The sequence below is a fragment of the Loxodonta africana genome, chromosome 3 (assembly GCF_030014295.1).
Source record: "Loxodonta africana isolate mLoxAfr1 chromosome 3, mLoxAfr1.hap2, whole genome shotgun sequence".
Classification (NCBI taxonomy): Eukaryota; Metazoa; Chordata; class Mammalia; order Proboscidea; family Elephantidae; genus Loxodonta; species Loxodonta africana.
The window spans coordinates 75,730,579-75,757,932 of NC_087344.1; the positions used below are offsets into that span (position 1 = coordinate 75,730,579).

A 27,354-nucleotide genomic window follows, 5' to 3' on the forward strand; every position below is an offset into this window, starting at 1 on the left:
TCTGGTAATTCCCTGTTCAGTGTACTGCTGCAACCACTTTTGAATTATCTTCAGCAAAATTTTACTTGCATGTGGTATTAATATCGCTCAATAATTTCCACATTCAGTTGGATCACCTTTCTTTGGAATGGGTACAAATACGGATCTCTTTCAGTGGGTTGGCCAGGTAGCTATCTTCCAAATTTCTCAGCATAGACCACTGAGTGTTTCCAGCATTGTATCTGTTTATTGAAACATCTCAGTTGATATTCCATCAATTCCTGGAGCCTTTTTTTTCACCAGTGCCTTCAGTGCAGCTTGGACCTCTTGATCCTATGCTACCTCCTGAAATGGTACAAGGACTCTGTGTATTCCCTACATCTTCTTTTGATATTTTCTGAGTCATTCAGTGTTTTGCCCATAGAATCCTTCAACTAGGGGCTTGAATTTTTTCTTCAGTTCTTTCAGCACGAGAAATGCTGGGCATGTTCTTCCCTTTTGGTTTTCTAACTCCAGGCCTTTGTACATGTCATCATAATACTTTACTTCTTTCTCCAGCCACCCTTTGAAATCTTCTGTTCAGCTTATATGATAGTCCAGTTAAAAATGGCCAATACCAGTTCATTTCAGCTCACTAAAGCCTAGGATATTGATTTTCAAGAGTTCCATTTCATTTTTGACAACTTCCAGTTTTCCTAGATTGATACTTTGTACATCCCATCTTCCAGTTACTAATGGATTTTTATGGCTGTTTTTCTCATTTTGAGTCGGGCCACATCAGCAAAAGAAGGCCCCGAAAGCTTTACTCTCTCCGTGTCATTAAGGTCAGCTCTCCTTTGAGGAGGCAACTCTTCCCCACTTGTATTTTGAATGTCCTTCAAGCTTGAGGGGCTTATCTTCCAGCAATATATCAGACAGTGTTCGCTGCTACTCATAAGGTTTTCACTGGCCAGTTCTTTCAGAAGTAGATCACTAGGTCATTCTTCCTAGTCTCTCTTAGTCTGGAAGCTCTGCTGAAACCTGTCCACCATGGGTGATCCTGGTGGTATTTGAAATACCAGTGGCATAGCTTCCAGCATCGCAGCAACATGCAAGCCAGCACAGTACAACAAACTGACAGACAGTGGTAGTCAGCCTGTTAACCATCCACTCCTATTCCTGTTTCAACTCTTCTCAACTTTCAATTTTTGTTTGTTTTCACTTTCTACCTGGAATTCTTTTTCTCCTTTCTCTTTTCTAATCCGTAACGTCTTTCGAGGATGTGTTTAAATCATTCTTCAAAAAATCTTTTTGATCACTTCAGCCAACACTAATTTTCTGTTCTTCTGAGATCTATATTGCATATTGTTGTAATTAGTACTTTTTTTTTTTACATTAAATTACGTATAACTTTTTCATGTGACTTGCCACATATGATGAAACATAAGGTAAGGTTTTTTTTTTTTTTCTTCTTCCAGAAATTAGCGTTTAGAAAAGGGAGAGTCTTTTTGTATTTGACTTCTTATAAAGTCTTTTTTGTTACTGGGCTCTCAGTGAGGTTGTAGCCAGTTCATGAAAAAGGATAAATGAATCTCTTGTCACCATCTCCTTGCAAGCTATTTGGTAGAAAATGCTAGTTCAATCAATATGAGTTTCATTTCCTCTAGAGATCAATTGACATTATTGGCTAAAGAAAACAAAACAAAAAAATAGCCCAAAATTTTAAGAAAGTTTTAGTTACTGTTCTTGGAAATACAGCCTCCTAATTTGAAGTGCTGAATGTAACTGTGTGCAAGCCTTAATCGTAATAAAAACTTAAAAAAAATCACATCATTAAAAAAAAAAAAACAACATGGCTAGTGGTCACATACGGCAATAACAAATATACACCAATAGAATGAATGAAAAAAAAATCTAACCCAACATTAATGCAAATGGGCTCTTATGGTTTAGGATGAAATATTTAGTAATAACATAGATTCAGAGAAGTGATGGATCTCACAAATTTTAGAAAGAAATGCAGATGATATTTTCCAGAAAATTTACACAAAAAGTAGCCTTATTGACAAAGACATTGATACAAAAGTTGCGCGTGAAGAGTTTTAATAACAATTTTATGAAATATAAAGATAGAAAATCATTAATACCAAATTAATATATTTGATATAATACTTAATTTTAAATATGTATAAATAAATTTCTAAAAGCTTATATATTTAACAGGGCCACAAAGCTTTTCTTCCCTATCCGTCTCTTACTTCCATCCATCTGTTGTCATTCGGGAAAAATTGGGTACTGCCTTATACTTGGGGTAGCTGTGTTTTAGGCAGATATGGCATGTCACAATTAAGTTCCTTCAGGACAAGCATGTCTTATTTTTTTGTTTTCCCTTTTTTTCTCCTGGGTAACTTCTACTTATATTTTAAAGTTCCCCCTAGATGTTGCTGTCTCTGAGAAGTCCCATAGCGTAGCTAGTGTGACTTACATGGTTACTTCTGTTGCAGCATTGATTTCTCTGTATAGTAAACCGTCACCCCAACAAATGGCTTGAACTTGAGGCCCGAGGGTGTGTTTTTATCTTGAGATAAAATGAACTGAAACACAGTCTAGAATATAGCGCTTGCTGAAAAAATAAATTAAATGAATGAATACATGTTTGGCTTTCTCCATGGTGCTTGGCATAGTGTTAAAACAGATGAGATGTTGTTCAATAAATACTTACTGAATTAATGAATCATTAGGAGAACATTTATGTTTCTGAAAATGCTTCAGAGAAGGAAGTAATCAAGCCTTGAGGGTTGAAAGAGAATTCAGGTAGACATGCATAGTCTGGGGTGGTGTTGAAGCTGTCTTCCCGTAGCAAATGGCTTTGTTGCTTAAAACCCGGATGAGGGAGATAGCTCCCTGAAACTGAAGCTGAGTTTCCGCATTTGGGAGATTAAGGTAAGAGCTTCCGCACAGCCTAAACGACAGCACTACACACATCATATGTGAATATTACATGAAGAGATGCATGAAAGCCAAATTTAATTACTGAGATGATTGTGATGACAATTACGTTTTTCTCTTCCAGTTCACAGTCCTAGAAGGGACCCTAAGCCAAACAGAGTCTTTTTCTTTTCCCCAAGGGATCTGAACATTTCCCTGTCTCCTTATAGCTGTATTGGAAATCTGAAGTAAAGCTGTTCATTGAATTATTTTCAGTGCAGTATACAGAGATACTGTGATTGGCACATAGGAAATGTCATCAGAGAGATTGGTTCTACTGGGCATACAGTATTAATTAACTAGCAGAAATTTATTTTTTGGGCAAAGAACCCAAATACTCAGATTTCAGTTTGCTTACTCAGGTTGCATCCCTTCTCAGTGAATCTATTTCCTTTTCTTACCAATGTTTTTGTCTTAATATGTATGTAAAGAGGGTACAATGGAAGTACTGGGATATGTCAGTGGCAGGCGGCATTTAGCCACTGGACTAGGCAGATAGAAATGTTGTTTAGGGGAACTGAAATAGGTTGATGCTGGGGAGGGGCCGTTTTCACTGGACTCAGAGGATGATGGCTTGGGCTCCATGGCGCATTGTTGGGTATTCAACTATGCAGGTCTGTAGCTCAGTTTTTTTTGGTGTACTTGGAGTTGATTGGGTTTTAGGAGGCTAACTCACATTGATTATACGTGTGAGAGATTGAAGTGAATTAATTTATGATGTGAATTATAACTGCCAAAAGGTAAGAACGTTTGAATCGGCTGCTTAGTGCATTTTCTCACTGTAGGGTATTTATATGGGAGCAAATAATCTGCAGGTTGTTAGGTGAACATGAAGTCAGAGCCAAAGGTGGTAGGTAGAGCATAGATTTTCAGGTTGGTTTTATTAGTTGGTATCATCAGAGTTTGATAGCCTGATTTCTACTGTAGAAATGTACCTGTGTCAAGGAAGACTAAAAACCTGGAATCTGCTGGCTAGGGCCCCATTTCACCTGCATAGACTTGGAGGCAATATTTATTGGCTTCCCTGTCTTAGACCCTATGCAGGCTACCCATACTCTTTTGTTCCCATAGTTTTCTTCAGATATTTTAGTAACATTTATTAGCCTGTGGCTTTCTTTTGTACTTGATAATGTATTAGTTAAGATCTCTGGGTGGTGCAAATGGTTTGCACTCAGCTACTAACCAAAAGTTGGCAGTTGGAATCCAGCCAGTGGCACTGAGAAAGAAAGGCCTGGCAATCTACTTCCATAGATTACAGCCATTGAAACCCTTATGGAGTGCATTTCTACTCTGACCCATATGGGGTCACCATGATTTGGAACTGATTTGACAGCAGTGGGTAAAAGTATTAGTTAGAGTTCCTGACCTTTTTCCCCCTAATTTTAGTGTCTTCTCCTGATACCTAATCTCGTCTCTTATGAGTTGAATTTGTGTATTTACAATTCAGAGATTTGGAGGTGACTTATTGTTGATTGCTCCCTTGTAATGACTGTGACCACCAAGGAGGCTACCACTTCCAAGTATTGCACCTCATAGAGACAACTAAGAGACAGATGTTCTGTGGACAGTCTCATGCCTTCTCTACCCAAAAAACCTGAAGCAGAAAGTGTGCGGAGTCTATGGTTTTATTATGGGAAGGAAATACATGTTCCCATTTATTGAAACATACTTAGGAACCAAGCTAGGCACTTTACCTACATCACCTTGTTTAATCCTTGTAGTGACCCTATGAGAAAGTTATTATCTATTTTAAATATGGGGAAGATGGGATTCAAGAGGCTTAAGTAATTTGTTTATGGTTACATTCCTAGTAAATGCTTCCTTTCAAAGGCGTATCTGTCTGACTCAAAGACTTTTTCTTTTTAATAAAGATTAGTTTATGTTTTTCATTTTAAAAGTAATGTGTGCTTATTATTTAAAGTCTGAAAAATAGAAAAGTAGAAAGAAAAAAAAGAATAATCCGTAGTCACACTCCAGGAGATACAACCATTGTTAACATCAGCCCAAACTTGTGTGACTTTACCCACTGTTTTGAATTTGCTAAATAAGTTTGTTACCAAACAAGCAACCTGTCTCTGGATTTCGTTGTGTACCATCGAGTCAATTCCAACTCATAGAGATGCTGTAGGACAGAGTAGAACTCTCCCTTAGAGTTTCAAAGGCTGTAATCTTTAGGAAGCGGGTGGCTGCATCTTTTTCCCAAGGAGCGGCTGGTGGGTTCAATCCATCAGCCTGTTGGTTAGCAGCTGAGCGCTAATCATTTTACCACCTAGGAGTTTCCCAAAATATTCTTATTTGTTTATTTTTATTACATTATTTACAAGCCAAGTGATTATCAATTAAAGCATGTTAAGTGTCTACCATATGACCAGGACAGCACTAGGTGCAATGGGCAGTATGTGAAGGGCTATGATCACTGAGTCTCAGAGTTGGAGTTTATTTCTTCATGCACCCAGCTTCTGCTGGAACACATCCAGTGGTGAGGAGCTCTCCCTCATGAGGGGCTGCTATTCGCTTCTAGATCGTTCTGGTTGTTAAGATGTTGTGCCAGCTCCTCAGAAAACCTACAGACTTGGGGAGATAAGATTAAATGTATGAAATAAGGGCCATTTATGCAAGGTAATATTTCATTAAATGCTGATATAAACTGTCAGTGCTGTGGAAATTGGACAAGAAATAAGAAAGGCCATCACCCACAAGAGGAAGATGGAAGGGAACTCTGTTTTGCATAACTCTGTGCCTGAGCCAGATACTTGAAAGGAAAATCTAGTTGAATTATCACAGCAACTCTGGAAAGGTAGTAGGTATTATTTCCGCTTTGCAGATCTGATAACTGAGATGCGGTTTGCAGTTGTGAAGCTGGAATTTGGAATGGGTGTTGCATCAAAGATACGCACACTCACCTCTTTTACACTGCCATCTCTCTAAAGTAGGTCCTGTGCTAGATCTTGGGGATTTCTTAAAATAGCTTTTTTCTTGTTACTGAAAATGCACAGGGTGTAGAATATTTGCAAAGTATAAAAATCACCTGTAATGCTACCACTCAGGGATAGCTAGAGTTAATAGTTTGGTGTATTTCTGTCCAGCATTTACATTCACATACGTATATGCATCATATGTGTAAATGTGCATTTTGTATATCTTTTATATAAAATCACGATTGCTATGCATATTTATATATTGTTTGTTTTTTATAAAACATGATAATCATTTTTCTGTCATGAAAATTTTCTAAAGCATACATTTTTAAGTATTACAAAGAATTCTTTCATTTTATGTGCAATAATTTGTAATTATTTAGCCCCTCATTTAAAGTTTAAGCTCTCTGTAGTTTTTTGCTATGAAATGGTTACCATATTTTGATAAACATTGTTATATGAAATTCCTTGCCCATATCTCTGATGATTTCCTATCAAAGTATATATATACATATTAAGACTTTTGATTAAAAGCTACCATCTAGAGAAGTTGTACCATTTATACTCTCACCAGTGACAGTACATGAGGATACCCAGTACTCTCCTTAGGAGTCTCTGGGTGGCACAAATGGTTGAGTGCTCAACTACTAACCAAAGAGTTGGTAGTTCGAATCCACTCAGAGGTACCTCAGAAGACAGGCCTGGCAATCTATTTCTGAAGGGTTACAGCCTTGAAAACCCTGTGGAGCACAGTTTTACTCTGCACACACGGGGTCTCCATGAGTTGGAATCGACTGGATGGCAACTAAGGACAGTACTTCCCTATTACTAAGTAGTATCATTTAAAAAATATCTATCCTAACTTGATGGGTAGAAAATTACCTTTTATGGTTTTTAATTTTCATTTTCTTTGGTTACCAAATAGTGTGAACATATATTGGAGTTGTCATCTAAAGTGCTGCCAGCCTTGAATTTCTGTCTTCTAAGAACCATACTGCATGGAGAAGACAAAAGAATTTATACCGAATTACTCTGTGTCCTTTCTCTTGGCAGATCTCTGACATCTACATTAGTGGAGAGTCAGGGGACATGTCAGCCAAGGAGAAGCTGCTCCTGTGGACCCAGAAGGTGACAGCTGGTTACACAGGAATCAAATGCACCAACTTTTCCTCCTGCTGGAGTGATGGGAAGATGTTCAACGCACTTATTCACCGATACAGGTAAATACAGTGGGATTTCAGTGTGCCTGAGGGGCTGCTTCTCTTCTCTTATTTGTAATTAGTTATAATGCCATGTTTCCCTCAACCAAGAATCAAGGATGATTCACTTATTCATTTGAAAAAGGAATAATTATTGAGCTCTTGCTATTCTAAGTGTAGATACCAAAGCCAGTGCTGTCGAGTCGATTCCGACTCGTAGTGACCCTACAGGACAGAGTAGAACAGATAGCAGTGAATAAAACAGCAGAAGTTCTTGCTCTCCTGGGGAGACTAGGCAGTAAACAAATAAATGTATGCTGTCTCACAGTGGTCAGTGCAATGGAAGGATACAGAGAGACAGGGCTTTAGTACTTTGGACAGGATAGTCAGAGACGAGTTCTCTGATGAGGATGTTTGTGCAGAACTGGAAGGGAATGAGCCATGCAGACCTCTGGGGTCAGAGTGTTCCGGTTGGAGGAAATAGCAAGTGCAAAGGGCTTGAAGCAGGGGCTTGCTTGGAGTGGTTGAGGAACAGCAGGTGGCCGGAGTGGGGTGGGTAAGGAAGACAAAGAAATTTTGAATGACGGAAGTCAAAATCATTGAGCTCTTAATGGTCATAAACACACCCAAATTTCACTCTGCACTAGTTTATGATACTTTTCCCATGAAATCTAATGAATCTGTTGTTACATAAGTTTGTAACTAGGGAGCGCTGGGTTTCTGGTATGTCACTGAAAGTGGAATTAGCACCGTTTTAACCTCTTGGCTTTTCGTTTAACTCATTCAGTGTTATTCAGGTTCGGGATGGTTTCAGACGCTTTTCTTGGTATGAACTCATGTTTGATGTGTAGGTGGAAGCATTTCATGTGCACTGGTGAACTTTTACAGACCTGATCTGGTAGATATGGAGAGGGTACAAATCCAAAGTAACCGAGAGAATCTGGAGCAGGCTTTCGAAGTGGCAGAAAGACTGGGAGTGACCCGGTTACTGGATGCAGAAGGTGAGAGTTCATAAAACCCGAGTGAGTTTTGGCATGTATTCATGATTGCTTCTCCTGGCAGGTTCCTTTGCTCTAAGAAATTTCTTGTCCTTTCTCTCTCAGATGTGGATGTGCCATCTCCAGATGAAAAGTCTGTTATCACTTACGTGTCTTCCATTTATGATGCCTTCCCTAAGGTCCCTGAGGGCGGAGAAGGGATCAGTGCTACGGTAAAAGAACATTTTTCTAAAATACTTTCAAATGTTGATTTATTTGGATTGATTAGACAGTGTTTCTTAAGCACTCATTGTATGTTGTTATTGTTGTGTGCATTTGAGTCCAGTTAGACTCGTAGCAACCCCATATGTCAGAGTAGAATTGCCCCATAGTGTTTCCTAGGCTATAATCTTTATGGAAGCAGACCACCAGGTCTTTTCTCCTGTGGAGCAGCTCATGGGTTCAAACCTTTGATCTTTCGATTAGCAGCCAAGTGCTTAACTTTGCACAACCAAGAGCTCCTACTCATTGTATACAGGGCAAACTGAATCCACATCGTCTTTATCATATATGGAATTTGTCCTTAGTCCCTGAAAATGAGTCTACCTGCTGTAGATTTTGTAGTATCTAACACAGACCATGCAGTACTAAATGCCAGCAAAGAACACCCTTCCCATCCCTAGCTATAATTCAAGCTGAGGCAGTGGTTTTTCAGCCTCTAATATTAGCTTGATTAAGTATCTCATAGATCTTTTCTGAATATATTTAGTAGCTTGGTTTGTAGCCTTTAAGTGTCAGGAAATTGAATCCCATACTGTCAGCCCTTGGGGTGTTTTGAAACTGGGACTCTGAGTGTTAAACTGAGCCACTGTCTAAACAATTAGAGGGAAGGATATTATGTGGTTTCAAGTGGCCTGAGCTACGTTCTCCTGTGCCGTTTTGGATATTGCTGATCACAGAATGTATGATGTTTACCTCTGGCAATAGGAAGTGGACGCCAGGTGGCAAGAATACCAAAGCCGGGTGGACTCCCTCATTCCCTGGATCAAACAGCACACAATACTGATGTCAGATAAATCTTTCCCCCAGAACCCTGTTGAATTAAAGGTAAAGTCATGGGCTGAAACTATGTTTATAAATTCATTCTAGGGAGTAAGCTTCAGAGCTTATTGCTGCTTGCTTTTGGGTGAAACAGTTTGAAAAATTGAGCCCTATTGCTTGCACTCATTCATTCATTCACCAAATGTTAACTTTGTAGGCACTTTATAACCAATATATACACTTCAAAGAAACAGAAATTCTTGCCAAGGAGAGAGAAAAAGGAAGAATCGAGGAATTATATAAATTACTAGAGGTAAGGAAGCATATCCTTTGCTGAGACTTGGGATTTCCTGCTTTTCATTATTGTCACTTCTTTTTAAGACAGATTTCCGTGTGTCCCCTTCTCAACCAGCACTAATAGCAATACTCTGTGCCAGTCTTTAAAATTTGGGGCAAAGGGGCAGTATTAACCATCTGTATTTTTTAAAAGACCTATTGAAAAGTGGTATATGTTTATTCCGAATTCTTGAAATTTGTGGATGAGTTTTCCTGCTTTTCAGAGGGAAGTTAATTCTCTGGATAGGAAGAAAAGGGATGTCCACTCACATTCTGATTCCTAAAAATGGGCATTTAACCTTCCCAGAGTGGACATCACTGAGAGGACAGGAGGATTTATAAAAAATGTAGGAGCGGAATGATTCAGAGTAGGGAGTCCCTGTATTTTAGAGGTGATTTTTCCTTTTTTTTTTTTTGCTTTTACCTCAGTGTGAAGTCCTAATGCGAAATATTCAGTTGTTTCTCTCTTACTAACAATGAGAAAAACTGCTGAGTGGCTGGATAAAAAAGTAAGAAGTGACATACGAAGAATAAAAACTGAGACTGACGGTATGGCTGTTTTTGAACTGAAAGAATGTCTCTGGTTTTTTTAGGTGTGGATTGAATTTGGCCGAATTAAACTGCCCCAGGGTTATCACCCTAATGATGTGGAAGAAGAGTGGGGAAAGCTCATCATCGAGATGTTGGAGCGAGAGAAATCACTTCGGCCAGCTGTAGAGAGGTGGGTCCAGAGCCTGAGGGTGATCTGACACTTACTTACTGGGTTGCTTTGAGCCCCAAGCTTGAATGATTTTTTTCTTATTTTAGGCTGGAATTGCTGCTACAGATTGCAAACAAAATCCAGAATGGTGCTTTGAACTGTGAAGAAAAACTGACACTAGCTAAGAATACTCTGCAGGCTGTGAGTCTCTGACTGTTTTGTCTCACTTCTTGTATCACATGCTTTCCACTTCTCATCCTCTGCTCTAATAGTTGAAGGTAACAGTTGAGGAATCGACTGTGTTAATGTCCTTACATCTTGGAACTGCAGTGAAACCCTGGGCTCCCCAAGCCCTAGTGGGTAGGAGCCATGGGAGTTTTCCCACTCTTATCCTTCCTTTCTGTCTCAGGATGCTGCTCACCTGGAATCAGGACAACCAGTACAGTATGAGTCGGATGTCGTCATGTACATTCAGGAATGTGAAGGTCTCATCAGGCAGCTGCAGGTGGATCTCCAGATCCTACGGGATGAGAATTACTATCAGCTAGAAGAGCTGGCTTTTAGGTGAGGAACAAGGAACTCAAAAGGGGAGGTTGGTTTCTTCCTGCTAAGGCTTATGTATCAAGAGTGCATTAGGAGGCAGGCACTGACTTGGAGGATCTTGGAGCTCATTTATTCTAATATGACTTGGTGGGAATACTACAGACATTTTGGACAGGAAAATTCCTGTGGTGGAGGACAGTTTCCCCTTATTGCAGGCCCCTGATAACTAAATACCTGTGGGATTCCTTATGACATCTTAACATGCCCCCACATTTCAGAGTGACCTGCAGGGTGTTATCACATCTAGTCTAGAACCACTGGTGATTCAAAGTACTGATTTTATAGAAGAGGAAACCAAGACCCAGAGAGGAGACAAGGATTGTTTAATGTTACACAGTTAGTTTTTGCAGAGCCAAAACCAGAACCCACATGTGTTGACTCCTAATCCTTTGTTTAGTCTGTTATCCACCCAGGAGTTATATAAACAGGTATTGATTTGCTTCCTTCCAGTTAACACTGTGATTTGGCATTTGCCTCAAAGACGACTTTCAACTAGATGAAGTTGTTAATAATATCACCTTGCATTCATATAACACTTTCTTTTTTAAACACTTCTGATATGAGCTCTCTCTTTTTCCTTTTTTAACCACAGCCTTGTAAAATGAATAGGAAAAATTTTATTTTTGAAAGTATGTTAAAAATTTAAGTCCTTTCCTTCTCTCATTTCAGGGTTATGCGTTTGCAGGATGAATTGGTCACCTTGCGTCTAGAGTGCACAAACCTGTATCGGAAGGGCCACTTTACTACACTTGAGTTGGCTCCACCATCTGCTTTAACCACTACTCATCTAAAGGCAGAACCTTTGAGCAAGGGAACCCATTCTTCTTCTACCTCCTGGTTCCGAAAACCCATGACTCGGGCTGAACTTGTGTCTATCTCTTCCTCTGAGGATGAAGGCAATCTCCGATTTGTGTATGAACTACTGTCTTGGGTAGAGGAGATGCAGGTGGGTATATGTCCAAAATGTCTGTGTAGTTCACTTATGTACTGAGTCTAGCAGTTTGTCTAAGAGGGTCAGGTTGCTCTGTGTCTCTTATATGACCAAAAAACCCATTGCTGTCGAGTCAATCCTGACTCATAGCAACCCTATAGGACGAATTAGAACTGCCCCGTAGGGTTTCCAAGGAGCGGCTGTGTGGATTCGAACTGCCGACCTTTTGGTTAGCACCCATAGCTCTTAACCACTGTGCCACCAGGGCTCTGTGCTATCTGGGACCTAAGCCACCTTTTCCTTAAATCTTAAATGGATTCTCAAAATCCCACACAGTATGGCCTAGGCATTTTGAATTTGAAGCCCTTTGGGAATCTGTTCCCTTCAGCTGACTGCCTATGTGAGAGCTTATGGGAAAAATAACAGAGTCTATAAATTTCAGTTATCTTTTCTGAAATTTCTTCATTGGCAAAGGAGCTTATCATTCACTTTTTTAAAAAATTGGTCTCAACTCTTTAAGCAAGTCAGCTGTGTTTCATAACTCCAAGGGGCACTATTCACATATATTCTTGGATAACAGTTCAAGTTTGATGTTGTCTTTCTTGTCCTTCTAACCTTCTAACCCTATTGCTGTGTATTAAATTCTTCCCATCCGCAGATGATGGATTCCCCATGCACTAGTAAATAAAAATGTAGAAAGACAAGCTAACTGTTTAAAAATCATCTCCCATTGGCCAGTAGTTGATGCCATGAATGATGCAAAAATATTTAGCAATTTCTGTCTTTGTCTGTTTTGATTGTGAAGTAGAGAAGAGACTCTATAAAGAAAAATATGTATTTTCAGCCTGTGAAAACCCTTTCCTAGATAATAAATTCAGGAATGTATTCCCATAACACAGCAGCAAGAGTCTGCCTCTGGCAAGAGTCTGCTTCTGCTGCTTCTTGGAGATGATTGATGGCGTATTTTTCTGTAAGAGGTCATAGAATGATGGAGAATGTTTAGATGACCGTTTGCCCAATCTTCTGCCTCTAAGCCACTTGCCCAAACATTGATTCTGACAGTTTTCTTTACCTGCCAACTCGATGATGAATTATTATATTTAATTTTTCTTTCTCAGATGAAACTGGAGCGAGCAGAATGGGGTAACGACCTGCCTAGTGTGGAGTTGCAGCTGGAAACACAGCAGCACATCCACACCAGCGTAGAAGAACTGGGCTCAAGCGTCAAAGAGGCCAGGTTGTACGAAGTGAGTGGCATTCAGAACCCACATGGGAGCATACACAATGCAGTCATCCCTATGCAGAAGGGGGCTCCAGAAAAGAATAACCCATATACTGTATCCTATATAACAACATATTCCCTTTTCACATGAAGTGTCTGTTTTTTAATCTTTGAAATAACCTTGTGAGAAAGGTATTTAATTAACCCCTGTTTACTAAAAAGTAATATTGAACTCTAAGGTCAAAATTGGTATGTTTCCAAACTCAAACCTGATGCCTGTAAAAATTCATGCTTTTTCCATTTCGTCATCTGCCTGCAATAGAGAGCTGATACAGAGAAACTTTATCCCCTCAGTCACTCCTCTGACTCCCTCATTCTGTCTTCCCGTTTTCTATTTCAGTCTCTCCTTCAAAAAAGCAACCTAATTAGTTTGGGAGTCATCAAGCATAGGTTTTGCTTAGAAACCCCTCAGAATTGCTGGAAGCATGAGATAGTGAAGTCTTATCAATTGTGTTCACCCTGCTGAACTCTTGCCCACCCAGTACTGCTCCATGCTATAAACTTGACCCAGGGATTTTTTGTCTAAGCTTCTGTAACCAGTGCTTGTCTGTGTGCAGATATAATATTTATGTAGTTGAAACCGTCACATAGATTCATTTTAGTTACTCGTTCTCTAATGTATTTTCATGTCATTTCTTTCTTATCAGGGAAAAATGTCCCAAAATTTCCATACCAGCTATGTTGAAACTCTTGGGAAGCTGGAAACACAGTATTGTAAACTGAAGGTGAGTTTTGACTGGCTCTCTTGTGTGCTGCCCTTGGAGAATTTGGTTCCCTCCAACGGCCCCTTTCCCCCAATTTAGAAGTCTCGTGGTTTGGCCTGGTTTGGTTTTCTGTTCATTAGGTTATATCACTGACTGTGCAGTTGTTCATATGTATTGTAACATTTCCTGTATTTTCTTAATGGATCATAAACCTCTGCTCCACAAAGTTTTAAGTAAGTAGTACACCTCTTAGCAATCAGGCCTCACCAAAGCAGTGGCTAAACATGCCTGAGACACTCAACACCAGAAGTTTGAGATTGGTAAAGAGAGAACCCCTCTTCTATCTGTTCTTCATTCCTGTCCATCAAGACTGTACAGAGTAGAACAGGCCTAGATCCTTTGTTATTCACAGAGCCTCACAAAGGCCTGGTGAGTTCTAGCTTTTAGCTAGAATTGAAGATGGCTCTAGGAGTCCTATATGCAAGTCTGATGCTTTGTGCTAAACTTGAATCCATGGAGTAGTACCCAGGGATAGAAACAAAAACCTAAACCAAACCCATTGCTGTCAAGTCGATTCCTGACTCATAGTAGCCCTACAGGACAGAGTGGAGCTGCTCCATAGAGTTTCTGAGGAGTGGTTGGTGGATTCAAACTGCCAACCTTTTTGGTTAGCAGCCAAATGCTTAACCACTGCACCACTAGGACTCCAGGGATAGAAAAGTAAGGCTAAACTCTTCAGACGGGGATTGCACTGGAGTATGGGATAGGAAATGATACTGGTGAGGAGTGAGCTTCTTGGATCAGGTAGACACGTGAGACTATGTGGGCAGCTCCTGTCTGGATGGGAGATGAGAGCGCAGAGGGGGTCAGAAGCTGGCCGAATGGACACGAAAATAGAGAGCGGAAAGAAGGAGTGTGCTTAGGGGGAGAGCAAGCTGTATATAAATTTTTGTATGAGAGACAGACTTGATTTTTAAACTTTCACTTAAAGCAAATAAAAATTAAAAAAAAAAAAAGGCTAAATTTATTTCTTCACTTACTCTTTGCTTTGTTATCAAATGTGCTGTCTTCTGCAAATACATGGATACAGTTTAACCTTGTAATCCTTGCTTTATCTAGGAAACTTCTAGCTTCCGGATGAGGCACCTTCAGAGCCTGCATAAATTTGTCTCCAGAGCTACAGCTGAGTTGATCTGGTTGAATGAGAAGGAGGAGGAGGAACTAGCATATGACTGGAGTGACAACAATCCCAATATCTCAGCCAAGAGAAATTACTTCTCCGTGAGTCTAGCACAACAAGCCTATCATGTTTATGTAATAGCAGCAGAAGGAGACAGAGGGCTAGTCTGCTGAGAACTTGGGTTTCTGGAGTTGCACTGTGCTGGGTAGACAAGGGGACCCTGCTTAATGCCTTGTTTGCATATGAGAGGAATATATGGGAGGAGGAACAGTATAGCCCCAGAATTAATTTATTTAGAATGCATTTAGACAGTGTTTTGGGTGAGTGGAACAGCAATCTGCAAGTTGAGTCATTCTGGAAGTAACACAGCTTTTTGGCTAGGATTACAGAGTTTGGAGTGAGAGATACCTAAGTTCAAATTCTATTCCTCCGTCAACTAGCTCTGTGACCTTGAGCAAGTCATTTAATCTCTCTGGGCCTCTATAAAATGGGATAATAACACCACTTCATAGGATTATTGTAAAGGTTGAGTAAGATTTCATAAGCTAATATAGGCAAAACACTTAGCACAGGGCTTGGTACATAAGACGAACTTAGTAGTTCTGTGATGATGATAGTTATTCATCTTGCTGTTAAAATTGTTATTAATAGTATTGTTTAACTAGGGTTTACTCTTGGCTTCTTACAAATTCTGAGTTCTGTTTAATTCATTTAATAATTTTTGGCCTGAATTTTTTCATCTGTAAAATGGGAAGAAAAATTCTGCATTGTACAATGGGAAAATGCTTTTTTTTACGTTTCAGTGAAAGACATATACAAGTAGGTGGAGGTTATTTTTTGCTGCTTTTAGTACTTCCCATATCTCAAAGAATTTTTAAGGATTTTGTAAACACAATCTTAAAAACTCTATGGAGCAGTTCTACTCTGCACACATAGGAATTTTTTCACTAACTCTTTAGATACCTGATGGCCAATTCCATTGACTTAGAGTTCTTAAAAAAATGTAAGCTTTTTTTGGTTGGCGAATGGCATATAATTCTTTGGAAGTAAAGAAGAAAGACTGAGTAATATATGGATAATGTGAGAACTGGAATTAGGCTTTATAACCAAAAACATCAAGGAAAAAGGGACAGAATCTGTAAGGATCAGTGCCAGCTTCACAGAAGAGCTGGCATTTAAATTGGGTCCTCTAGAATTTAGAGTCAAAGGAGGGCACTGCAGGCTGGGGAATAGTCTGAACAAAGCCAGCCAGTCAGGGGTACTGGTCTCCTGGTGTGTCATGTCCTGTGTAGGTGGGTGCTGATGCCAGCTAGCCACTCCGGCCAGATGATCTCCTTTTTCTGCCTCCAGTGATCATTCCATGTTTCCTCACTGAAGTCTAGCTCCAGCCCTTTGCCTTTTGTGAATCATTCCCCAATAATTCCAGCACTTTTCTTCTCTGAAATCTTCTGGCATGTACTTCGTGTACATCTCATTGTGCCACTGATACTGTGTTATAGGCTCCTTTGAGGTAGAACAGGGAACAGAGCATTTTTTCATTATTGTTGTCCCTCCCTGAACAGCACTTATTGCGTAAACTTTCAGGAGCTGACAGTGGAGCTGGAGGAGAAGCAGGATGTGTTTCGGTCTCTCCAGGATACAGCAGAGCTGCTGTCACTTGAGAACCACCCAGCCAAGCAGACTGTGGAGGTATGTGGCTGAGAATGTGAGAGTCAAGTGCTCAGAGGTGATTGTTAGAAAAATATTCAAATTGCTGGCTTTGTTCCACTGAGAGACTTGGAGGAAGTGTCAGGGATCATTTGTCTTGGGTCTTATCCCTTTCTACCTCACATTGTTCCTGTAGCCCCTCAAAGACTGCAAACAGCTTTGATAGTCTTAAGGAGAACACTGAGAACAGCAGGAGGAGATACATTGACTCCCCACTTTATGAGGCAAAGTGACCTGGACCATTTTCTTTCAAATAACTTTCCAGACAGATCCCTCTGCTTTTTGGTGTAGCACCTTTACCCTGCTAACCAGAGAGGTGATTGAGCAGGCTAGGATGGGTTTATTGATACCTGGGTTTTGTTAACAAGATCATTTAACGGAAGAGAACTTTTCTATGTAACCTCTTCTAACAAAACCATGTTGAGTGAAAAGCAGGCCTCTTTTTCACGGGCAGTATTGAGCATATACCAGTCAAGTATCTCCATGTCTCTTCTGTTGGCTTCTCTATCATTAGCAGAGTTGTACTTGGAAGAGAGCATAGCACATACATATTGAGCCTGTTAAACTCATGCCCTTCTGTCTATGCGCTTGGTTCTTGCAGGCTTACAGTGCTGCTGTCCAGTCCCAGTTACAGTGGATGAAGCAGCTGTGCTTATGTGTTGAGCAGCACGTGAAGGAGAATACTGCTTACTTTCAGGTATGGTGAACTCTGTGTGTGTGTGTGTGTGTGTGTGTGTATCTGTGTGCATGTATATGCGTGCATCAGGGAAGGTGAAGGGAATACCCTTTTTCATTCAGGGAAGAGATTGTGTGTGTATGTGCATGCAAGGTGAAGATTAATCAGTTAGCTTTCACTGTATAAAATACCACCCCAAAACTTCGTTATTTAAAACAGTTGTTTAATTAGCTCCTGATTTTGTGGGTTGGCCATTTGACCGAGGCCCAGCTGAATGGTTCTTCTGTTCTTAACTGAGCTTTGTCACAGCTGCAGGCAGCTGGCAGGTAGGCTGAGGCCGAATGGCCTCCCTCACATGTCTGACAATTGGGTGGGGTGATTTGGGCTCAAGGCCACGTGTGTTTAGCATCTAATAGGCTAGCCTAGGCTTCTTCACAATGTGGCTGCATTTCTCAAGCAGCAAGTAAGAGCAAGCCCCAGTGCACAGACATTTTATTTCTGCTTCTGTCACGTTTATTAATGTGCCATTGTCCAAAGAAAGTCATATGGCCAACCTCTGATACAAGAAGAGGAGAAATAGACTCCACCTCTTAATGGAGGGTTTGGAAAATACTGTGACCAGTCTTTTTTAAGCTACAGTCACATGAAAGAATATGCAATTTGTTTTCAGGTGACAGTGGAAGGAGGAAATAAGCTGTTATCTCTGTGTTTTTTCCTTAAACCACTCTCCCTAATCATTTTGTAGGCACCCTGGTGGCACAGTGTTTAAAGCGCTTGCTTGCCAACCGAAAGGTCGGCGGTTCAAGCCACCAACCATTGCGCAAGAAAAAGACATGGCAGCCTGCTTCGTAAAGATTACAGCCTCGGAAACCCTGTGAGGCAGTTCTACTCTGTCCTATAGGGTGGCTATGAGTCAGAATCAACTTGACTGCAGTGGATTTAATTTGGCTTTTGGATCATTTTGTGAGCATAGCAACGAATTGAAACATATTTGATCCCTTGACCTCTAAGCTTTTCATGAAATATACCTCACACCTAAATTTCACAAGTCAAGAGGAAAGAACAGTTATTTCTGCGGGGTGGGAAGCAAGCTAACTTCTTCAGGATTTAGTAGGCTCTTTTTTTTTTTTTTTTAGGATTTAGTAGGCCCTACAGTCACTATAAGTGCTACGGCTGCTAACCAAGGGGTCAGCAGTTCGAATCTGCCAGGCGCTCCTTGGAAACTCTGTGGGGCAGTTCTACTCTGTTCTGTAAGGTCACTATGAGTTAGAATCAACTCAATGGCAGTGGGTTTGGTTTCGTTTTTTGGATGGTAGTCACCAAAGAGCCCTGGTGGTGCAGTGGCTAAGCTGCTCCGCAGGAAAGATGTGGCAATTTGCTTCTGTAAAGACTTAAACAGCCTTGGAAACCCTACGCGGCAGTTCTACTTTGTGCTATAGGATTGCTATGAGTTGAAATGAACTTAATGGCAGTGGGTTTGAGTTTTTTTGGTGGTTAAAAAAAAACCTGATGCTGTCAAGTAGATTCTGACTCATAGCGACTCTATAGGACAGAGTAGAACTACCCCATAGGGTTTTCAGGGAGCAACTGCTGGATTTGAACTGCTGACCTTTCGGTCAGCAGCCTGAGCTCTTAACCACTGTGCCATCAGGGCTCCTTTTTGGTGGTGGTCACCACTAATATTTTACTAATATGGCATTTTGAGCCCTCCAGTTTAAACTTCTGTGGGCCTCATAATGAACCATCACTAACCCAGTGGAGTATAATCATCTCTGCTCAGCTCTGCACAGTAAGATTGTTCTTTCTTAGTTAACATCTGTGTTGTGATGTATTGGGCACAATACATCTTTTCCTTAAATCCCCACAGTTCTTCAGTGACGCACGAGACCTGGAGTCATTCTTGAAGAACCTCCAAGATTCCATCAAACGGAAGTATTCCTGTGACCATAACACCAGCCTGTCCCGCCTTGAGGACCTGCTCCAGGACTCCATGGTAGGTGTTGCAACAGTGGGGTTGTTTACTTCTGAGAAGCAGAGTAAACCATGTGAGCAGCTGCTGTTAATATCCTTGAAAGCTCCAGGGCACTGATTAATGTTATAAAGTTTGGCTAACATTCAAATAGAGTTTAATAAGTTTTTGTTGTGTCCCTTTCTTTCCTTTTTTCACTTCTTTCTTTAAAGAAACTGCTAATAAGATTCTTTTGAGTATGTTATTGAAGTAAAGGGTAGTCATCTCCTCCTGAGCCACTTAATGCTCACCATACTTTCTTTGCATTGTCTCCATTTTAATTCAAAATTTGGAGATGTAAATGAGGCGTAGCACCTGTAAAATAGGGCAGTGGGGATTAGCAACATCAAATTCTTTTTTATTTTCTCATGCAAAAGAGAATTTAAGGAAAAAAAAACAATGAGATAGACTCGAGTCGAATTTTTCCCTGTTGATAATAATGATGAGGTCCTTGGGAGGTGCAAACGAATTGTGCTCGACTACTAACCTGAAGGTTGGCTGTTCGAACCCACCTAGTGTCTACCCAGAAGGAAGCCCTGGCAGTCTGTTTCTGTAACGATAACAGCCAAGAAAACCCTGTGGAACAGTTCTACTCTTTAACACACGGGTTGCCATGAGTTGGAATTAACTCAACAGCAGCGAGCAACAATGATGAGGCATTAGAAATTGATTTTGAATCAGTCAAGGACAATATTAAAATCTTAATTAGGTGTAACATACTATTTGTCCAATTTATTTATGCAGCAATATTAACTTTTTGAAAATAGATTTTGCATCTAGTATTTAATCCAAATCAATTTTATATTTATTTTCTCCAATGAATTATTGTTTAGAAATGCTGGTACTAAAATCAGCAGCAAGACTATTTACATTTATTTAATGTATATTACACTAAGTTGGCAAGACAGGACTGAAGCTACCTCTCATTTTAAGATAGAAGTGTGTATATAGGGAAATTAACTTTTCCTATGTGAGAAACCAAGAGAACCTCCAGATCATTTCAATAGAAATTTCTTAATAAGAGAACGAGAATAATCCAAAACAGTGTCATTTTTTGGTGGGTGAGATTTGGGCATTTGTGAACATTAGTTGGTTTTTTTTTTTTTTTTGGTACACTTTCAGATATTGTAAACCTATGAATGGGTTTACATTAGTTGTTTCATCTGGCCCAATAGTCTGTTATTTTAATTAATTTGGAATAAAGGATAAAATTCTGACTTTTCAGGTGTTGTCTCTAGAATGTCTCTCTTGATGGTACTACATGTGTGAAGGAGGAAGATAATACTTGGCTGTCATCTCCTCCCTCCTGCAGAGTACCTTTCTGTCACAGGGTAACTCCTCTGCTATTGTTGTCCTATCTTCTCTTCTCGAGGGTTGCTGCTCTCTTCCCTCCTCTCCAGGTCAGGGGCATCGGGTTGGCGGCGTCATCGGGGCATGGAGTCACCTGGGTCTGCTCCTCAGCTTGTCCGACAGGTTCGGGAGCATCTGTCCTGGCTTCTGATTCTTTTCAGAACTTTTACCACGCTGAGCACTTGTCTCTGGAGCTTGAGATGTTTGGCTGTGGGTTAGACAGAGATTGACATCTTTAATGCAAGGAAACTGAACTGGGTAGACGAGCTCTCAAGTATGGAAAAGTGTGGCTGTCTCCCTGATATATATTCCATTCCTCTTTCTTAACTAATAAGTTAAAGTTGTATTTCTTCCAATCATGCTCCCGGGGACAGGCACAGGTAGTTTGTTTAAGCATTTCTTTTTCTTTACATGCATATTCTTATTCTTTAATGGCATTTCTTAACATTATTAACTCTTTACTCTCATCACATCTACTTCCATCCAAAGAAAGTCCTCTTCTGGGGACTTTCATACCTCAAAATCGGCTTGAAATATCCTGATTAATAGATAAAGGTTATTCTTTACTCTCTAATGGAACTGGTAGTAGATTGCTACCAGTTTTGTTGACAAGAAGTCCATTGGATATAAGGATATATATCCTTATTAAAAACTTTATTCCAAGAAGTTTTTAAGATAATTGGGTTTGCAGAAACTTGAGAGTTTCCATTTTGCATGATATTTCTTTGAAACTGGTAAAATTTACATGAATACAGCAAATTACAAGATACTAAAAGGTAAACTCTAAATCATTTATCATGATGCCTTTAACAACAGCATTGTTTGCTGAAGAACTAAGAGCTTCCTCTAGAAACCGTGACTCAATTTAAGAAAATGAAATATTTGTAATAGAGCTTGGGAGATACAATTCTTTAAAAAAATTTTTTTTAAGTATAATTCTAGTTTCTCCTAAGCAGGAAGGCAAGAACTGGCTTCTACCAGTGAGAAACTGAATAATAATAATATGACAACACCAACATAACGATAATAAAAATAATAACTATTATTATTTTTAACTTCTGCGTTCTCTGAACCTTATTTGGGGAAATCCTTTGTTACCTGTATGGCCACATTTGGCAGCTAGAGCTTTTTTTGTTTGTTTTGTTTTGTTTTTGCATGTGACTTTATGGTTTATTGAAAGGGGCCGAGGGAGAAAGCTACAAAATTTAAGTACAAAAGCACTTAGTAGAAGATAGAAATATACTCTTTTTTTTTTTTTTTTCCATTATCTCGTATTCCTAAGATGGCTCCAATAAGGATCCCTGCTTAACTGAGAAATGATTTTCTCTGAGGGAGTGGAGCACTCAGTGTTCTTTGCTGACTTTGTCACCCTGAATAGCAACATTAATGTCTGTTTGTTTTTCTTCTCATTTTGTAGGATGAAAAGGAGCAACTTATACAGTCCAAGAGTTCCGTTGCCAGCCTTGTTGGGAGATCAAAAACCATTGTTCAGCTAAAGCCTCGCAGTCCAGACCATGTGCTAAAGAGCACCATTTCTGTTAAGGCCATCTGTGACTATCGGCAAATTGAGGTGAGGAGGTGGAAAGGGTACCTCTGGGCACCAGAGAGAACGGAGGGAGAAGGAATACGTTCAGTTAGGGTTATGATAATAAGGAAAGATCACGCGATAGTTTTTCCTATCAGAATTTAAACATGATCAAATCTCTCCCATCATTTTTATTTTAAAAAGCCTCAACTCTGTAATCTTGACCTGCTCCCTGCCTCAGTGATTGGCATCATCACTCACCCAGTTCCCTAAGTGTTGAAATAAATGGTTCTTTGTAGCACCTGGGAGATGTCTTTGGCTCTCCCTTTTCTTATTCTCTTCCCACCCTCCCTAGCTAGAAGGGCTACCAAGTCAATACTATCTTGTGGTTCTCACTTGAACGTACTTTTTTCCATCCCTGCTGCTGCTACTACCCTGGTTTAGACCATTGGTTTCTCTCACTCAGATCATCAGCCTCCCCATACAGTGCATTCTTTTATCCTGCCACCAGCAGGATCTTTTTTAAAAAAAAAAGAGAAGTTATTCCTGTACTTAAATCCTACAATACCCCATTGTTCTTGGAGAGAGAGCCTGAACTCCTTAATGGGGCTTGCAAAGTCCTGAATAATCTCTCTTTACCTCTGTTGCCAAAACTGGATCGTGCCTTCCATCGTTCCCTGGTAAATTGCTGTATTATAGCATTTGCGACGTAGTATTATCGCTATGAGTCGGAATCGACTTGATGGCACTGGGTTTGGTTTTTGGTTTTTACTATAACTACGCAAGGAGCCCTAGTCGCGCAGTGGTTAAGCATTCAGCTGGTAACTGAAAAGTTGGTGGTTCAAACCCACCAGCTGCTCTGCAGGAGAAAAGATCTGATGATCTGCTTCCGTAAAGATTGCAGCCTAGGAAACGCTATGGGGCAGTTCTACTCTGTCATATAGAGTTGCTGTGAGTCAGAATCTACTCGACTGGACACAATAATAACATTGTAACTATATACCCCATTAGAATATGTGGACTATAAACTATATTTGTGTGCTTACCATTTGTACCATTTTTATCCGTAAAAAAAAAAAAAAAAAAAAAAAAATTTTTTTTTTTTAGCCTAGATACTTCCGGGCATATAATAAATATTTGTTGCATAAAAGAAAGAATGAGACTGCACTTTTCTGTGTCTCAGTATTTCTTTCTATAAAAGAGGGATAATAATGTTGGTTACTTCTCTCCCAAGAGAAAGAATTGGTGATTCCAAAATGCTGGAACTTTTTCAGGGATTTGGGTGAGACGATAGGAGGAAGAAAGAAGTATCGTAAGAGAAAAGTTGTGGTTATTCATGTCTCATTTGTTTTTACTCTAATGGTTGTAGGTGCAGAGAGATTGGTCTTAAGGGTCTTAAAACCTCCTTATAATTCTCATATACTAAGTTACCTGACATGTAAAGGTATTTTATAAACACTTACTTCCTTGATTTATTTGATGTCACAATGTTTCCTGTATTGCATGTTTATACACATTATCTTTTTGTCAAAAGTAGGAACCCTTGCTAAGTGATAGTAGATCTCCAAAATAATTTTTTCCTTAATATCATAGCCTTGGGATTAGGCACTGGCTAATAATGGGTTGTTGCATTATCCACTAGTAATAATTTGTGAATTTGTCTCTTCAGATCACTATTTGCAAGAATGATGAGTGTGTATTGGAAGATAATTCACAGAGGACCAAATGGAAAGTGATCAGCCCCACAGGGAATGAGGCAATGGTGCCATCGGTCTGCTTCCTCATCCCTCCGCCCAATAAGGATGCCGTTGAGATGGCCAGCAGGTAACTTTGCTCACCTGCTAATTACTGCCGTCTGCTCTTTGCCCTGAATAAACTGGTGGAGAATCACATTTGCGATTGTGATCTCCTTGAGCAAAGGAAGCTTTTCTTTTGGAAAAGACCTCAAGACCTCCTATTAAGGCTACCAAGTCAAGCACTGCCAGCCACATAATAGATCTTCAATAAGTATTTATGTTGCATTGTGACATAGTTAGTGGTATTTCCTTTTTAAAGACTTCTTGGTTATAAACAGTTTATTCTGAGAAGATTGATTTTGTAGTGATAGCCAATTTTCTTTTTTAATTTTATTTTATTACAGTAATACATATGCACATAAAAAGTTAGATTATACCACAAAACTCATAACAAAAACTAAAATCACCTCCCCCATCCCAGAGTTCTACTTCTCAGGGTCAACTATTTTCCATTCTTTTAGCAGATTTTTCTAGTTTTTGACTCCAAATTTCTAAATAATGTGATTTTTCTATTTCCTGAGTTTTTTTTTCAACTTTGGACATTTATCTGCTGACTTCCTACCCTAGGAAATTAGAATTTAAATGTCTACACAGACCCTTCGTTCTCCCTATATTTCCAATGTAGTTAATCACAATTCTTGTTAAAATTGATATTTTTTGTTTTTACATGAAATTGTTTTAGTGCTGAACCACTTAGTCTGTAGGCAATTGTTGTGAGAATTTCATTCCATCATGTCTTACCTCTCTGAACTTATCCTCTGCCACTGTCCTTGCTTACTCAGCTTCAGTCACTCTGGTCTTTCTCCTGTTTCTCAAACACAACAAGCATATTCTTGCCTTAGGATCTTTGCACTTTCTCTGCTTGCTTCAGATATTTACACGTTTGCTCCCTCACTTATTTGTTTCATCTTATCGTCCTCACTGCCCGTCACTCTCTGTCTTCTTTACTTATCTTTAATTTTCTTTGGTACACTTAATACTGCCAAATGGATTACGTATTCGTTTATTGCCTCTCTCCTCCTATTAGGAGTTCCAAAAGCATAGAGATTTTTGTCTGTTTTGTTCATCTCCGTATCCTCAGCACCTAGAACCATTCCTGGTACATAGTAGTTACTCAGTAAATGGTTGTTGAATGAAAGAATGAATGAAATGGTAACTAAATATATGTATGAATACATTTTTAAATTTCTTGTATAACTTTTTGTTTCCCTGGAGTTGATAATCACTTTTTTAGCTTGCTTAATTGACACGAGAGTTAGGTCAATGACAGTTTGAGGGAGCACAGTCTACGTAAGATCACCCACACTTCTGACACCAATTGCAAGCTTGAGGGGATCCCCAAAACCACCCTTGGATTTGGTCATTCACTAGGATGCACAGAACTCACTGAAAGCAGTTTTACTCACGGTTACAGTTTATTATAGAAAAGGATACAGATTAAAATCAGCCAAGGCAAGAAGTGCATAGGGCAGAATCCTGGAAAGGTACCAAATGTGGAACTTCCCTCGTCTTCTCCCATGGCATCATGGACACATTACTTTCCCGTACCGATGTCTGACAAATATGCACAGAGTTAAAAAAAAAAAATTTTTTTTTCAGTCCCAACCAGGGAAGTTCACCTGAGCCTTGGTTCCAGAGTTTTTACTGGGGCTTGATCAAATACTTCTCATGTGGCTAACCTCAATCTCTAGCCCCCTGGAGGTCGAGTGGTAGAGTGTTATGAGTTGATACCAGGTGACCCAAAACGCCTACCACAAATCAAAGACACTCCTATCAATCATGACATTCCAGGGGTTTTGAGATTACCTCCCAGAGGCCAAGGCCAAAGTCCAGAACTCTTTTTGTTGTTGTTGTTAGGTGCCCCCCAGTTGGTTCCAACTCATAGTGACAGTATGTACAACAGAACGAAACATTGCCTGGTCCTGCAGCATTCTCACAATCGTTGTTATGCTTGAGCCAATTGTTGCAGCCACTTTGTCTATCCATCTTGTTGAGCATCTTCCACTTTTTCGCCAACCCCCTATTTTACCAAGCATAATGTACTTCTCCAGGCACTGATACTCCTGATAACATGTCAAAAGTATGTGAGATGTAGTCTCCCCATCCTTGCTTCTAAGGTGCATTCTGGCCTCTTCAGGCCAGGTTAAATGCTTTACTACACAGTAGTCTGTTTGTATGTTATGAATTTATTCCCAAACTCTTCTACTTTACTCAAAAATGCCTGTCAGTATAGGCAAACAGTGCAGGCACTTTTCATTTTTATTTTCTCTTGGAAACATCCATTCTGAGCCATTGTATCTTCCTGTTCCAATCTGGACCCATTCTGTAGACCTGCTTCAGTACTGCCACCCTGACATTTCTCTTCATCTTCACTCTGGGAATTCCCTTCACCTCTCTTCTGTGTTGGATCTTCTAATTTCTTGCTTCCAAGTTATTTATTTATTCCCTGGTCCGTGGAGAACACTCTCCAATAGCTTTCTGAAAAAAGGTGCATGGGAGGTAAATTTTTTGAGATCTCTCACATCTGAAAATGTCTTTCCTCTCCCTTCCTAATTGATTGACCAACTACAGAATTCTAGTTTGGAAATGATTTCCACTCTGAACCTTGAAGACATTGCTTTATTGTTTTCTAGCTTCTGGGATTTGTTTTTGAAACATCCAGTGCCATTTTCTTTCTTAAGTTTACGTAACAATAAAGTTCACTCTTTGTAGTGAGCAATACTGTTGATTTTGATAAATGCGCAGAATCACGTATCTACCGCCACCGTCACGACACAGAGCAGTTGACACTACCTTTTGAATGAAATCTTTTTTCCCTCTCTAGAAGATTTTAGACTCTCCTTTTTCTCTAACCTTTGAAAGGGATGCTGTGCCTTCATGTAAGTCTTTTTGCAGTCATTGTACTCAAACTCAAAACTCCTGTCTTTCAGATCGGGGAAAGTTGTTCTTGGATTATTTCTTTAATAATTTTTATTCTTTGTTTTTTCCTGTTCTGCCTTTCAAGAAGTCCCGTTTGTCAAATTTTGGACCTCCTGAACCAATTCTCTAGTTTTCTTTCAATTTTCTAGTTCTTCGTATTTTAATTTTTTTTTTAATGTTTCTTTAACTTACTTAAATTTTTAATTTGAAATTATTTTTCTAACAAAATTTTTTATCTTATAGAGTCCTTTTCTGTTTCTTTTTTAATGATTTGAAGTTTTCTTCAGTTCTTTGTAAAGTCTGTACTTCCACTACATTTATTTTTTCTCTCTTTGTCCATTTTGGATTCATTGTTTTACGTTACAGGCTTCCCTCTAATGTTGATCCTTGACTGTCTGCCCACATTTATTAAAAGTGAGGCACTGAAAGCAGGTTGGAAGCTGTGTCTGTGGCAGGGGCTTGCCAACTGCTGGTCTTCATTGTGGACGATCAAAGATCTGGTCATTTTGCTGGGAGACTTCCAAACATCAGCATCTGTAGGTTTTTGCTTTTGAAC

At 39.6% G+C, this 27,354-nt stretch overlaps 2 protein-coding genes across 8 annotated transcripts in view; both read left to right on the plus strand.

The window, feature by feature from the left end:
* The window catches only part of LOC111752064 (uncharacterized), a 33,203-nt gene extending 26,292 nt beyond the window's left edge, over nucleotides 1–6,911 (plus strand). Inside the window, exon 1 of the mRNA XM_064281774.1 lies at nucleotides 1–6,911. This exon is cut by the window's left edge and continues 26,292 nt beyond it. The gene's annotated coding sequence lies outside the window, so the exon portion shown is untranslated.
* MACF1 (microtubule actin crosslinking factor 1) overlaps nucleotides 1–27,354 on the plus strand; it is a 257,548-nt gene that overhangs the window by 73,253 nt on the left and 156,941 nt on the right. For all 7 annotated transcript variants that reach the window (XM_064281771.1, XM_064281766.1, XM_064281767.1 and 4 more), the window contains 17 exons: nucleotides 6,918–7,084; nucleotides 7,952–8,064; nucleotides 8,167–8,273; nucleotides 9,028–9,147; nucleotides 9,299–9,394; nucleotides 10,011–10,138; nucleotides 10,225–10,318; nucleotides 10,527–10,681; nucleotides 11,390–11,666; nucleotides 12,770–12,898; nucleotides 13,581–13,658; nucleotides 14,757–14,918; nucleotides 16,402–16,506; nucleotides 17,126–17,221; nucleotides 19,068–19,193; nucleotides 21,976–22,128; nucleotides 23,753–23,907. In XM_064281771.1, coding sequence (XP_064137841.1) covers nucleotides 6,918–7,084; nucleotides 7,952–8,064; nucleotides 8,167–8,273; nucleotides 9,028–9,147; nucleotides 9,299–9,394; nucleotides 10,011–10,138; nucleotides 10,225–10,318; nucleotides 10,527–10,681; nucleotides 11,390–11,666; nucleotides 12,770–12,898; nucleotides 13,581–13,658; nucleotides 14,757–14,918; nucleotides 16,402–16,506; nucleotides 17,126–17,221; nucleotides 19,068–19,193; nucleotides 21,976–22,128; nucleotides 23,753–23,907 — 2,261 coding nt within the window. The remainder of the gene's footprint in view (nucleotides 1–6,917; nucleotides 7,085–7,951; nucleotides 8,065–8,166; nucleotides 8,274–9,027; nucleotides 9,148–9,298; nucleotides 9,395–10,010; nucleotides 10,139–10,224; nucleotides 10,319–10,526; nucleotides 10,682–11,389; nucleotides 11,667–12,769; nucleotides 12,899–13,580; nucleotides 13,659–14,756; nucleotides 14,919–16,401; nucleotides 16,507–17,125; nucleotides 17,222–19,067; nucleotides 19,194–21,975; nucleotides 22,129–23,752; nucleotides 23,908–27,354) is intronic.